General features: G+C 34.2%; 3 protein-coding genes across 4 annotated transcripts in view; 1 reads left to right on the forward strand and 2 right to left on the reverse strand.

Annotated features, from left to right (window-relative positions):
* Positions 1 to 9,318, reverse strand: part of LOC113237541 (receptor-type guanylate cyclase Gyc76C-like) — a 43,825-nt gene extending 34,507 nt beyond the window's left edge. The window contains exons 1-2 of the mRNA XM_026474082.1: positions 8,982 to 9,318; positions 1,228 to 1,429 (exon numbers count right to left, since the gene is read on the reverse strand). Coding sequence (XP_026329867.1) covers positions 1,228 to 1,401 — 174 coding nt within the window. The 5' untranslated portion in view covers positions 1,402 to 1,429; positions 8,982 to 9,318. The remainder of the gene's footprint in view (positions 1 to 1,227; positions 1,430 to 8,981) is intronic.
* Positions 9,319 to 10,703: 1,385 nt separating this feature from the next.
* Positions 10,704 to 12,259, forward strand: LOC113237263 (corepressor interacting with RBPJ 1). The gene is made up of 5 exons (XM_026473652.1): positions 10,704 to 10,862; positions 10,966 to 11,060; positions 11,198 to 11,448; positions 11,622 to 11,877; positions 12,092 to 12,259. The coding sequence occupies exons 1-5, from the start codon at positions 10,791 to 10,793 to the stop codon at positions 12,147 to 12,149; spliced, it is 732 nt and encodes a 243-aa protein (XP_026329437.1). The 5' UTR covers positions 10,704 to 10,790; the 3' UTR covers positions 12,150 to 12,259.
* A 3-nt stretch (positions 12,260 to 12,262) lies between these two features.
* Positions 12,263 to 14,459, reverse strand: part of LOC113237262 (T-cell immunomodulatory protein) — a 4,039-nt gene continuing 1,842 nt past the window's right edge. The window contains exons 2-3 of one of the 2 annotated variants that reach the window (XM_026473651.1): positions 12,873 to 14,159; positions 12,263 to 12,789 (exon numbers count right to left, since the gene is read on the reverse strand). In XM_026473651.1, the coding sequence (XP_026329436.1) occupies positions 12,359 to 12,789; positions 12,873 to 14,148 (1,707 nt within the window). In that variant the 5' untranslated portion in view covers positions 14,149 to 14,159 and the 3' untranslated portion in view covers positions 12,263 to 12,358. Of the gene's footprint in view, positions 12,790 to 12,872; positions 14,273 to 14,459 lie in introns of those variants that run through there. The other variant, XM_026473650.1, reaches the window with a different exon arrangement.

Consider the following 14,459-nt stretch of genomic DNA (forward strand, 5'->3'; position numbering starts at 1 on the left):
ACAGCGACTGTCCCTTTTTAACTTGTCAGACGACGATGTAAGACAACAGTAGGTTGCAATTTTTTTTTTATAATATCAAGTGACGGGACGAACAAGTCGTGCGCTCAGTGGCGGATTTGCAACCTTGGCCGCCCTAAGCCCCAGGTCACGTAGACATATCAATATTTAATACATAAAATGTACGAAAGTGATTTAGAAAAATTATTGTTATACGATGCGCTACATTGCGGCCCGCCATAATGTGCGTGAGCCTTTAGAATGTTTAGGTACTTGTTATTTTTTATTATCATCAGTGAATGTTTTGTCACGATTGGCCGCCCCCGAAATATGGCCGCCCAGGCCTAATGGGTCTTAGGGCAAATCCGCCACTGCGTGCGCCCGATGATAAGCTACATGCCTGCACATAAAAAAAGGATTTCTACTAATAAGAAAGAGCAATTACTCAAAATATTTGCTAATTCTGAAAAAATATTTATTAAAAGTAATAAAATATTGTCATTACAAAGATACTGCTTAACTTTTTCTAATACAATTTTACTCTTAACTTTATACTAACTTTGAGACAAATACGTTCACTTCAAGATTTACGCCTTTGAGTACAAAACTTTCAAAGAGATTTCACTTGTTTTCTACTGAATTTGTACTAGAGACGATTGTACAAAAAAAATCAGTAAATTAACAAAAACATTCCTTTTAAAACATTTATCTTTGCATCTGTTTAAGAGCCAACCACTAAGATACATATATGGGTTTATTCAATAACGTTGAACGTCGATCTCAAAATAGCAATATGAACGGAAGTATTGATATGAATTTGTGTTGATCAAATATAGTGTATCGGTGGCGACACCTGTATTTCAGATTGTCTTTGTTTAGAGCGTTTAATGTAAGCAGGATTCTCGATATGGTTGTAAATGGACGTTATATAACTACATTTGTTTAAATGCAACCATTGTTATATACAGTAATTATAGTAAATAACTTTTTTAAAGGTGCTACTAGGTATACGATTCATAAATTTACAAAGCTATATATCTTTTTCGAGGTGTAGGTGTAGTTTAATATTGGCGTAGTTCTCGATGTACCTCTGCATTTTTCTAGAAATTCGAAATAATACATTTAAGTGGTACAGTATAAAAAACGTTGGTATACTGCTAACGGAAAAATATTAAGCATTCCTAGAGAATGGGATTACTGAGAATTATACCCTAATTCCATTGTACTTACGGCCTCAATGGCCATGGAGCACGCGCCGGAGATGGCAAGGCCCTGGCGGTCGCGAAGTTCGCCGCGGATAGAGGGCAGGTAGCCCACGGTGATGTTGAACTTCTTGGCGGCAAGCGAAGGCCCGGCCAATAGGCCCAGCGCCGCGAGCACCAGTACCCGCGCGCCGTGCCACATGCCGTCGCCTTCACCGGTCCACCCTCACCTGTAAAAAATAGTCAATATTGCCATATTTAGCCCCGTAGCCAGCCGGTGTAATACTTCACAAATCATCGAGCATGGACATGACAGTGAAAAGTAAAAGACCATGAAATTTAACATTTAATTAAAATAATTAGGTACATTCAACTGCAACTTACAATCAATTTAAGTTATCAAATGCTGAAAATGTTGCCATTCAGTTGTATACAAGCTCCTCACTCTTTTGATAATTTCATTTCTTGTGGATTTATTTGTCTTTTCATGGTGAATGTTTAAAATAATACATCTAAGTTCAGTTTGTAACTCCTGCACACTCTCATACGGGTTCCTGTGAACTAAATCTTTTACAGGTTCATTTTCCTGAACAAAATTTCATGGTCTTCGTTTTATTTAAAATGCTGTTATTTAGAAGAAAACAATCCCTATGATTGATCAGTTTAGTAAAATTACATGTTTTTTCCTATTTGGCAGGTTTGATACCCGGTTCAGACAGGTGACTATTTAAAAATCTTTGAATGCAGTTCGAATTGTTTTATAATCATTTTACAATAATTGTGTTTTATAATTAAAATCTTCTTTTAGTAAAATTTTCTCTACGGTATTTAAGATATTTTTCCTCCGTGTGGCATAGCCGTGAGACGCCCTTTAGGTATAAGTATTTTATGCAACAGGAAATTGTATCTTGCAAAAAAAAATTAGATAATGCATGTACATAAGGAAAACATTACACCATTTTCAACCACGAAGGTTTCAGAATGTGATTATTAAATTACCCATAAATAAAAATAATGTTTTTCGTTTGTGATTCAATATTTACAAACGACGACTACAGCAAACTTTGTAATCGTGAGATGGCAATCAACACAACTATCCTATACAGACAGTGTACAAATAAGGAAAAGAAATGCTCTACATACATAACATTTTATTTTCAAAAAATTGGTAAAGAAAACGGACCATATGGAAGTTAATAAAGATAATCAATAAGTAGTGTAATCCACGTCGGCGACGACAATAAGCGCGTCTATTTCTGTAACTCAATAAAGGGAAGTCTTCCTGCAGCGCTTTCCGCCCTTAAATGTAAGAATTGCTTCCACGCTGTCAAGTAAATAATTGGCTCGCAGCCGGCGACCGATTACACCAATTGAGTGCCGCTGTTTTGACAACAAGCCTGCCTTCTCGGTGTCTCCATTGCCTGCGTTAATGATCGCACAGGTACAGTCACAGACATGCTGTCATTTTGTAATCCTATCAGAAATAGATGTGTGAAAGTGACGCCAGTTTCACTGCACATCATGTCCGGGACAGCTGCGCAAGCGATGACAGAGCCTCGTGCCGTGCACCGTGTAGTGCCGCGCGATCTCGCCTTGAGATAACGTCAGCGATAACGCTCTCATCTAAAAATAGTACTTCGTAAAAAGGTACTATGAATCCGTTGATATTTGCCGCAAACGCAATTTTGCCGGCAAACAACAAATCATGAATGCAAAGTCTAACGAACATATAAAAACGTCATAATAAATCGTATTTTATTAAGTTAGCGTTGTGAGTGCTCCCTTTGTCAGCGGCTGAACTAATTAGGGTCGAGTTATAAACAGCTACAGATATCGCTCACAAACCTTTGCTTAACTAGATAGCGGGCTGGTCAGCTAGTTAGAAAAAAAGCACTAAATACTCATTCGGAAACATTGCGATTCTAAACATTCAAAGTGTAAATTTTGTATTTACTATACCATTACCATACCATACCTTGTGTAAATTTTGTATTTACTATACCATTTTATATATAACCATTACAATAAATAAATAATTACGATGAGACGTGTTAGCTCGCATCATATTTTTGTAATCGTTCATTTACGTCACGCATGTATTCAAGTAACCTCGACTTTGGTTACATATTTGCTAAGTTATAAATAGCATTCGAATACATAAAAGCAAGAGGCTGAATCAACGGTCAGGCCACTAGATATCCAGTACGACCAACGAGAATGGATAAGAAAGTGCACCGCGGCTAACAATATTGCATAACAAAAAATCTATGCCATTGCTTACACATTTTTTGTATATCAGATACCGAATATATTCGGTATCATAAAAGGAATCACGTAAATTTACACAAATATAATACTTTCAGTATTATCATCCTTATTTTTCCGTAAGCTGACTACAGCACCGTTCATTACAAAAAAAACATAATTAGTTTTATATTTAGAATGAGAACCTGATAAATAAATATTTAACGTTTTCCGTAATTGCTCACGATGTTATATATATTTTCAGAACCATACGTAGTATATTTTACTACAGAATAGTGCTCCTATGATAAAACTGAATTGTTGTAATAACTTGTAAAATACAAGTAAGAGGAACAATATAACAGGAGTGTAACTTTCGCTTTTTTTCAGGGCACAAACAAAGTCAACCCATAAACTACAAACAAATGCGAAAGGTCAAACGTGAGGGACAGGGGTGGGACCAAAAACACGTATATCATACGGTTTGTGCGCTTCTAATATAAAATGTTCAAGTGAAGAAATTTCCTTCTCTTCAAGCAGTTTTCAAATTCCTCGTCATGACGATAAAAATGTGAAGGTATCTTGCCAATTCGCAGTGCGTACGGCATAATAATGTAATAAGTGTTTTTTTCTCAGAAGCGGTCGGAATCTATTTTTGAAAACTATTATTTCTTTTGAGTTTATACGCTACAGACAACAACTGAATATATAATGATTATAGATACATTATAAAAACAGTGGGTTTTCTGTCGACACGATCAAGATTTCCGACGAGTTTTGTTGCACACCGGTTCATGATGATATCAAAAGATTGCTTTGTATGGACAGCGGAATAATAATTCACTAGATTGCAATTTCTCTAACTAGCTTCAAATGAAGCAAGCTACTAATAAATCCGCTAGAAATGACGTGAGCACTCACGTTTTCTTATCAATGAACCTTAACTGGTTCTGATTTATGAAGCAAAAAGTCGCACATGCACTGGTCTACCTGCGAAGATTTTTCTTCATTTATTTATCTTTTATTAACTTGTTTATAAATCTTTTGAAACGCGTAACAAGATTAACTAACCAAAAACTGCCTAACGGAAACGGATCGACGTTAATACCGTAATGTTGCATCAAGAAAAGGAATTGCGACAGGTTAAGGAATAGTAGAGTAAGGATAACAAGTAGGAAGGGACATGGCTTACGGCCCAACAATGTGTTTGCGGACGAATGAGTTCGAACGAAACGGCAGCGGATCCGTGGGGCTGACCGTGTGCTCAGTGCTCGGAATACTCACACCATGTTAATGAAATGTGTCGCAAGCGGAATAGTTCGCGACGCTATCGATTTCGCCAGTCGATGTTTGGCCTGCCGCTCCCGACCGCACCCACCTCTCAAGATAATAAAAATCGACCACCCCGCCTGCCACCGGCACACTAACACTATATTCTACCCGCTTATAATATCACGATAACGTGATCCAAGTTAGCAAATGTAGGCATATTTCACGAAACTAAACAATTATCTACGACTAACGTAGATAATTTTCCGATGTGCAATGATTTCGAATAAAATAAAAATTACAGGAAATAAAAGAAGAAAATAAGTGTTAAGTTAAATAAGTATTGAGAAAAAAGCCGTGGTAGCATGGTTTCACATACTGCCTCTCAAGCAGAGGGTCGCTGGTTCGAACCGGGCTCGCACCTCTGAATTTCTCTGAATTTATGTGCGAAATTTAATTTGAAATTTATCATGAGCTTTTCGATGAAGGAAAACATCGTGGTAAAACCTGCACGTTGAAGAAAGTTCACAATCCTTGGAAAACGTGTGAAGTCCCCAACCCGCATTGGGCCAGCGAGGCAGACTATGGCCTAAACTCTCGTCTGAAAGAAGATCCGTGCACTTTAGTGGTGATCACATTAGATCATTTAATGGTCGCAGTGATGAGGGCCCATACGCCCCAAATGAAGCCACCCTAATAAAAAAATACCCGTGCGCAGCAGTGAGACATATAATTGGGTTGATGATGATGATGAAGAAAAAACACAAACGTACGCGATTTAAATCCGGAAAAATAGTTTCATTTCCGATGATGATGAAGTTAAATAGTAATAAGTTTTCCAAATAAGTACTTGAAGTTATCCTTACATGGATTAGTAATTAAATTAGCGATGGTAAAAGTTCAGACACTCTGTGTGGAACACATAGACTGATACTTCCCCGACCTAAACTTACCATATTTGAAAACAGCTCATATTACAGGTCAATGGTAATATATAATAAGATCCCCTGTTATACAACACTTGAGAAAATTGAAAAAGTCTTCTCTAATAAAGGAGGAGGGACTTCACTCCTCATACAAAAGTGCTATTACTCAATAGAAGAATTTTGTAAGCAATACAGAGATATAATTTCCCTAAACTAATTTGTCATTAGTAATAATAATTAGTACATAAGTTCATTGATATATTGAGTGTGATTTATTAAAATTTTTATTATTTAAAAGAATTTATTAATTTTGTTGTGTAATTTTTATTTTTTTCATTTTTCTTTATTACTTTGATTATTTCCCGTGTTTAATTTTTAGCTACACCCTTACAGGGTACATGTATTGTAAATTTTAATATGTGCTTTACATGATTGCTAATGAATAAATACTGAAATACTGAATACCTATGAGCTATGCATTTTCAAAATACGTCCATAAAAATACTTAAAAAATTAAACGAACTTACATACACGGCTAAAACAATATTAACAATTTTATCTTCAGATTTAAAATTTGCTCACTAGCTGACTTGGCGGATGTGAAGCATGTGAAAAGAACGAGTAGGCGAATACTGAGGAGTTTGTTTTAACTAATAAAAGACACACACAACCGCTGGAGTCTCATTGAAATGTATAATTTGAATTATCCCCTCTTAACCGCAAAGTACGCACTACATGACGCATCCTTAGGGCACTCTAAGTAAATGTCAATATAATAAATAAATCCACGAATATTATTTGTCATGTTACCACAACAATGTTCAAAGGAAACAATAATAATATATAACAATAATAAGATCTACCTGATGTATCCATATAGCAAAACAATTTAGATAGGTAACACAGCGTTGAATAGGGTAACATAGGTAGGTGATACATAAGGGTGTAGCAGTAGTGCAACATAAACAAAGTAATCTATCAATATATAAATATATCTGGTATAAATAACACCATCATATCTGCAGATGTTATAAACTTATGATACTTTCCAAGGAACATACTCAATTTGAACAAGCTCTGAGTGGCACTGTACCTGTTACGGACAGGCGTGTAGCTTACCATCAGGCGCACAACTTGTTTAGTAAAAAACTATCTGAGTCCAGATGGCCCGACATTGTCGCAGGACACTGCGACTGGCATCTCTAACACTAGCCCAGAGCTAATAGAGAATAAGTTAGACATCCTCCGGTTCCTCCAGCCGTTTAGGTTATTGGGAACTGGAGAGACGTCGTTTTTCGACGATGAGAACTGAGCATGCCTTACAAATCCGCCACCAATGAGATTTGGTAATGGACTTAGAGTCGACGGTTTAGCAGTGGCAACGGCTAGTTCTGCAATGCGCAACAGGAAGTGAGCGTGCCTACAGCTCCGGTACCTATCTGGAAATTATGGAAGGTGCTGTATGTGCACCCGGGGCGGCCCACCCGTGGCATTAGCCTCTCAAGAACCGGATGAAGACAAGTGTCAGAAGTCTGTGACAACCCTGTACACTGGCTGTTCTGGGATTAGAACCTGAACTTATGACGTTCCTGTGCGCGCACAGATTATAGTGCCCTTCTCGTATACACTAAGGGTTGATAGGTAGGGTCAGTATGATCAAAAGTAATATAAAAAAATATGGGGCTATCTGTGGACAAAAAGTAGTTGACAGATAAATTTGAGTAACTACATACCTATCACAAATTTGTATGTACACATTGATGGATCACACAAAAGTGTATAGCTTGATGTGCTGTAGACTACCACACAACAAACGGCATATTGGTAATGACCATACCTAAAGATGATTTCTGGTGTTGTCTGGTTTTTCCAATATAGTTTAATATATAAACGTTTAATTTATACATATATATATAAATATTATAAATATTATATATATATATATATATATGTGTGTGTGTGTGTGTGTGTGTGTGTGTGTCTTCGTCTTATTTCAGCAATGCAATGTAAACCATTTTTATATTTAACTAATGAATCAGTAATTGCTTTTCACTGAATGTAACAAAATTCAAGTTTGTAGTTAATATTTTCTGATTCTAGCTAATAAACAATATTTATTTTCATTTTGTTTTGTACACTATTATTCTGTTTGTATCCAGATGTTGAACTTCTAGAAGAACACCTGGCAAGCTGCAGTTTTTTAATGTTTACAAGAATTTTTTGTATGTTTTGTAACAATGAACAGGCAAATAAGCTCATGAGTTTATGTTACATAATATAAATAACAGCCTATAGATGATCAATTGTATACAAATACACTGGAGATGACTAATAATAAAATACAACTTGTACTAATTTATTTAAGAATTGACGATTTTAAATAAAATACAAATAAACATGTACTATGAATGTCAATAATTATATATATATATATCAATAATAGCAGGGCATTCGAGTAATATACAATACCAAGATGTAGAAAGATTGTATTCCCTTAACTTGTATCGGGTATACTCAGATAAATATTAATAATAAAATAATGAATAATATAATAAACAATAATAATATTCTATCATGAATATAATAAAATCATATTTTATAAATAAAATATTAAGATAAGCATTACTTTACTTGCAACATCAGAGAATACAAAGTACCCAAAGTTATATCATCATCATCATCATCATCATCTCAGCCCGTTAACACCCACTGCTGGGTATAGGTATCCTCTTTTGCAAAGTTACATAAGGATGATAAATGTTTATAGTACAAGTATCAATATTCTTACTTCTACTAAGTATAATTTGTTATGTAAAATTGATTTTCGCGCTTCACTAAATACACCTTACAACATATTCAAAAATGCAAACCATTTCTTTCACCAATTTATAAAAGACACTATACTATAGAGAAATAACAGCAAACTGCATTCAAATGTATTATGAATATTTAGTATCAATCCTAAGGTAGTGAGAAGAGTGGCAATCTAAATTAAAATGCAAATTAATAAATTATAAATAGCAAACCTCGAAGTAAAACTGCAAATAGACTAATAGAACTTGTAAATGTCACTAGAATATCTCTAGCGATTGAAAACTTATCTAATAATTCCTCTACTGGAATTTTTTCATTTGTTCTTCCGATATCTAAAAGATACCATACTAGAAGTTAGTTTATTTTAAGATTTAGTAATCATTGTTTGTATGGAATGATTACACCTTCATTAAATTTTAATATTAATTTATCTACATTTCAAAAACTCATAATATTTTTATATTAGTAAAAAAGCTTCTAGAAAGCAGTGAAAACTTATAAGAAAAAAGTAGTAATGAAGTTTACTCACCATAAATATTACAGTTTCTTATCTGAAGTCTATTACTTCTCATAAATCCATGTTTTTCCCATCACTGAAAGTCCATTTCGATTACAAAACCATTAAATATTCCATTTTGCACCAATAAAAGTGTGTGTTCATAAGCAAATGTTTATAATGACATCAAGCTTCAATAGCACAGGCGGATTCTAAAAATACTTCAACATGATAAAACAGTTTGAGTGTGTTAAACATAAAGCAACACAATGATTACAATAAGTAAATGTGGATCGTCAATCCGGATTAACCACTGTAACACAACACATGTGTGGTAGCCCAGCGGTACACCGAATGAGTGGTGATAATACTACAATCAATGATCTATGGCGAAAATACCCAAATGGCAAACATCACCCCCACACACTCTAAGTATGTACTCTTATATCATACCACTGCCACATTCGCTACTATATGGAAACTACAGAATTTTTGTAACTTAGCGTATAATTGGAAAATTATTTATCGGACACAGGATATTCTCAAGACACTAAAAACTTTAACAGACACACACCAGGTAAGTAAACGTTTGTATTTAGATTATAAACGAGTATTTATATCATATATCATGTTGAAACAATGAAAACGACACTTATTTACTACGATATAACTAAATTTTACTTTACGCAACGCAAAAACTTGTTGCTTTTACAAACAATCGTCCATCCATCACTCGATTCATATGACAGTTCTATTTTTTTTTTTAATCATGGCTGCCAACCTATTGATGTATTTACGCCTCTTTTTTTAATATTCATGGCTTTGCTTTCAAATTAGTCAGTCAAAAGGTTAGGGATACGGAGTTTGAAATTATGGAAAGGTACCGAATTCAAATGAAAAAGGAACTCCTGGCAATCCCATCCCATTCTCTACCTAATTTAATGTATTTTTTGGAAAATGCACAAAATGTACAATTAAAAATCACATAAAAAATCCATAAGGACTTTTGATGTGATGTTTCTGAGATATATATATATTTTTCATATAATTGTAAATAGCGCTTTATAGAACAATTTTCTGTTCATAAAAAACGAAACTTAGTTTTCAAGAGAATCTCACCAAAATAAAATATGTATACTACTACGGAAAGGTGATGCTTTTTATATTCTAAAAAACACAAAAAGTTGAATGCCTTTTGAACCATCAATTTCCGGATCTCAGTGTGATAATCAAATCGGACGCAAATATTCAACCCTACCTCCTCAAGTCCTCATTTCGTTTTGACCATCATTTCCGGGCCACCCTGTGTACATAATGTATAGACCTTAATTATCGAAAATAATAATATCAAGGGTAGTGTTACATTTTAATGTCAAAATGTAATCATATTTTTTCCTTTAATTTAAAATGTTTATTGATCTAGAGCACATTTTACATTTTCTTAATATCAAAAAAATTATGGACAATTATAATCATTTGTACTTTGTATAAGTTTATTGTAACAGTACGTAGTTTTCTTTATAATCAGAGACAATTCTCCGCCGTAGCTGCTGGTGACATCAGTAGATAATATTGTCTCTTTTTTACACTTCATGTTAGATAAAGTAAGCAGGAGGATATGACGTTTACTTATTTGTTGACAACAAAATGTCATGAATTGGCTGACTGAATTGAGTCATCATTTGTGTTGAACACAAGAAATATTGTTCTAATTTGTGCACAAGAAGCTTGAATGTTGAACATTTTATAAGAATGTGTTGTTGAAATTGTTTCCCGTTTATTTATATATACTATAAAAATTGTATGCTATATTAGTTTAAACGATTTCACTAAACCAACAAAATGGGCAAAGGATTCAACAATTATATGTGTAAAAAGTTCTTTCATCCTGCCTCAAGAGACAACTTGAAAAGGGTTTGTTCATTAGGTTACACCTTATTTCGTTTAGTATGATAAAAATAAAGTGATGGTGTATAATGTGTTTTTCTATATGTATATTAACAATGTATCGTTTTAGGTATGGATGGCAGAACAAAAAACAGAGGCATACAAGAAAAAGCAAGAAGAATTACGTGTACAATATGAAAAGGAGCAAGAACTACATGAAAATAAGTCAGTTCTTCCAATTTTTTTGATCCATTATACATACTAGAGTATACAAATAGTATAGTTGTACATAAATCAATAGTTTCTTTTATCGATTCAAGTGTGAATACCGTTCAAGTTGATATATCGTAATTTCTTTATAGGGCTCTGCTGAGTAAAGATAGCAAGGATAAATTAAGCTTAAATTTTATGTATGAACCTCCACCTGGCGTGAAGAAAGAGCGTGAACGCGAAGACAATGAACCTGAGTACAAATTTGAATGGCAACGGAAGTACAATGCTCCCAGAGAAAGCTACTGCAAGGGTGACAATGAAATCCGTGATCAGCCCTTTGGTATTCTGGTCAGAAATGTCAGATGTATTAAATGCCACAAGTGGGGTCACATAAATACAGGTAGGTATTGTAGATATTAAAACTAATAATCACAAGTATAAACATGTTCTGATTGAAATGTATAATTATAAATTGATAATGTAACTGAATTAAAAAAAGTGACTCATTTTTGGCCTTTGAAGTGACCATTATGTTACATTTTGATCTATGTGTAATATTGACTGTTTTTGCAGATAAAGAATGTTTGATGTATTCCCTCTCAATGAGTGAGGCTCGTGCCTTACAAGCATCCACATCAACTCCTGAAGAAGAAGAAGCCAAGCCTGATGTCCCAACTCTTATGCAGCAGATGAGAGACACTGGTCTTGTAATGAAACCTGGTGCTTTGCCACTTGCTGCCTCTAAAGTTGAGGATAATGATGCCTCCAATCTCTCTGAAATGGATCTTATTAGTCAGCTGACTAAGAAACAGAAGAAAAAGCTTCTGAAGTAAGTATATGAATAATCACAGTTATAAAAACTGATAACTCAACCATTTTATAGTTGTAAAACACATTCAAATAAAATTATATCCTATCCTTTGTTTCTAAGCAATTGTATTACTTTTCATTCAGTGATTATGTTACATATAATAAAAAAAATATTGTGCATAATATAATTAATATGATCATACAATGTTCAATAAAATTGTTCTTTATTTCAGGAAACTTGAAAAGTTGGAGAAAATTAAGGATAAGAAGCACAAAAAATCTAAGCACTAAATACTGATTTTGATTAATTGTACCTGTGTAATTTTTTTTATTGTGTATTTAATTTTAAGAATTGTGAAAGTAAACAATTAGATTAATGATTAAATAAAATTATATTACTTGCATCTTACATAATTTTATCTTACATAAACTATACATAATATACAATTATGGAATTACCAAGCTAGCATATCACAGCAGTAAACTAAATGGATTTATGATTAGAGTTTCACATATGTCTTGTCATCAATCTCAACAATATCTTGTCGGTCATTTCTTTCCTTCCAGTGCAAATAAAGAACACATCCAGTAATTAGTACTATGACGGCAGTTAATACAAATACGCTCTTAAGAATAACTTTGCTTGGAGTCACAAACAACTGTGCTCGCCACTGTGATGAATCATCAGGTGGTGAAGGCACAACAACAATTTGTGAATTAGGAATTATCTGAGTCCAACTTTTAGAATAACCAGAAACACCAACATTCAAAGTATCAACAAAATTAGGTGTCCTATCTAAACCAAATATTGAATAAGGTAATTGCAAAGCAAAGTATGCAGATTGAGAGAGTTGAGCACAAGCTCCTGTTCTGTATGTGCCTTCTTGTGACCATGTGTTGTAACCTATTTTAGGTCCAGGTAAATTTGTACCTGAAACAATGTAAAGTTCTTAATTAAATCCATCAAGATGTAAGAAAACAATAAAAGTACGAAAAATAATAATTTTTACATACCAAATGTTACTTTACGTTTATAAAAAGTACCATTAATAACTGGAATCCTCTCATTAGTCAATCCAGTAACAACAATAACCTTCATGAAGTTTGTATCATACTCAAGTTCATTTTTATATGCATGCATTGTATACTTTTTTGTGGTACTATTTTTCTTCACATATATTATGTCTAAAACACCATCCATGTAGAAGTCATAGAATGTAGCCATAACAACATTGTTCCCAAATGAGTTGAATTGTTCCCATTGTACTTGAAATGTTCTGTGGAATTTACATTCAGGTGCCTCACAAGCCACATTATGGAGGAGGAAAACCCGTGTTTCATTATTGTTATTTATAGGACTTAAAGTCATGAGAATGTCGGGGTACCCATCCATGTTAAAGTCACCACTTCTCATTGTGATAGTGTCCAGATAGACCTCGTCCTTTGGAGGGGTGAACCTCCAAAGTGTTCCTTTACCATCATTGAAATCGACTTGCAAATCATGCCACTGTTGATTGTCATAAATCAAAATAGTGCTGTTAAAACACTCCATGTCATAACAAAGAGGAATTACCAAAAAGAAGTCTCCAGACAAAGCTACGTCTAGGAAAAGTGCCTGCCCATATATTGCTTGATGACCAACCAACAAATCAATATTGCGATTCAGAGTAAAACCGCCTGGCTTATTACTATACCAAATTTCTACATCAACTGTGGTAGTTAGCATTAAATCTGCAGCATTATCATCATTGACATCTAAAAATGAATGTGAATGTGGCAGTTTTATCTGTTTCATAATTCCTTCATCCATTAATATTTCCTTTGGAGTGCTTCTAGTTCTATCAAAAACCCAGTACACCCTTTGGTTGTGTGTGTTTATGCCAAACAAGTCCAGGACCATATCGCGATTGTAGTCGATCACTAAAGGTTGGCCAACTGATGTTGCTTTGATCATCTGTGCATCAGAGCAGTTCAAGGTGGGCATACCACCCCACAGTATTCTGACATCGTGAAGGTTGGTTGTCTCATTACTCTGTGTTTGCGTAGTTAATAGTATGTCCATGTACGCATCGCCATCGTAATCACCTGGTACAATGCTTGTTATGGCTGTATTGGTAAAGTTGCAAGCATACCCAGAAGGTCTTAAAAACGGTTCCTTATCGTAAGCTAGAAAAACTTCAATAGTCGATGAATTTATAATAAGAAAGGCATCTGTCAATTCATCAGAGTTAAAGTCTCCAAAAGCAGCCAATACGCCTTCCTTGTGAGGACCAAACGAACTCTCAGTCATGTCACTCAAACCTAAACAACACAAAGCGCGCAAGGTAATAAAGTTGAAAATTAATTTTAACAACATTTTGGATAGGTTGCTGTACCACTTTAACAATAGATCATCGTTTTTGTAATGTTAAATAGAGCTTTGTTTGTGTTTATTTTTTTAACAAATCGACATTATAATTATTTTTTTCTTCTTTCCATAAAGGAAAAGGCAAAGGTTTTACACCATACAGCCAAGTCTTGGTACATTATTAAGTCTTTTGAGCCATGTCTTCGTTTAATTATGTTTCTGTAAATCAGTGTTGACTCTTTTTTGAAGTAGGT

Source organism: Hyposmocoma kahamanoa, unplaced genomic scaffold, assembly GCF_003589595.1.
Source record: "Hyposmocoma kahamanoa isolate Upper Pololo Valley unplaced genomic scaffold, ASM358959v1 93, whole genome shotgun sequence".
NCBI classification, from domain to species: domain Eukaryota; kingdom Metazoa; phylum Arthropoda; class Insecta; order Lepidoptera; family Cosmopterigidae; genus Hyposmocoma; species Hyposmocoma kahamanoa.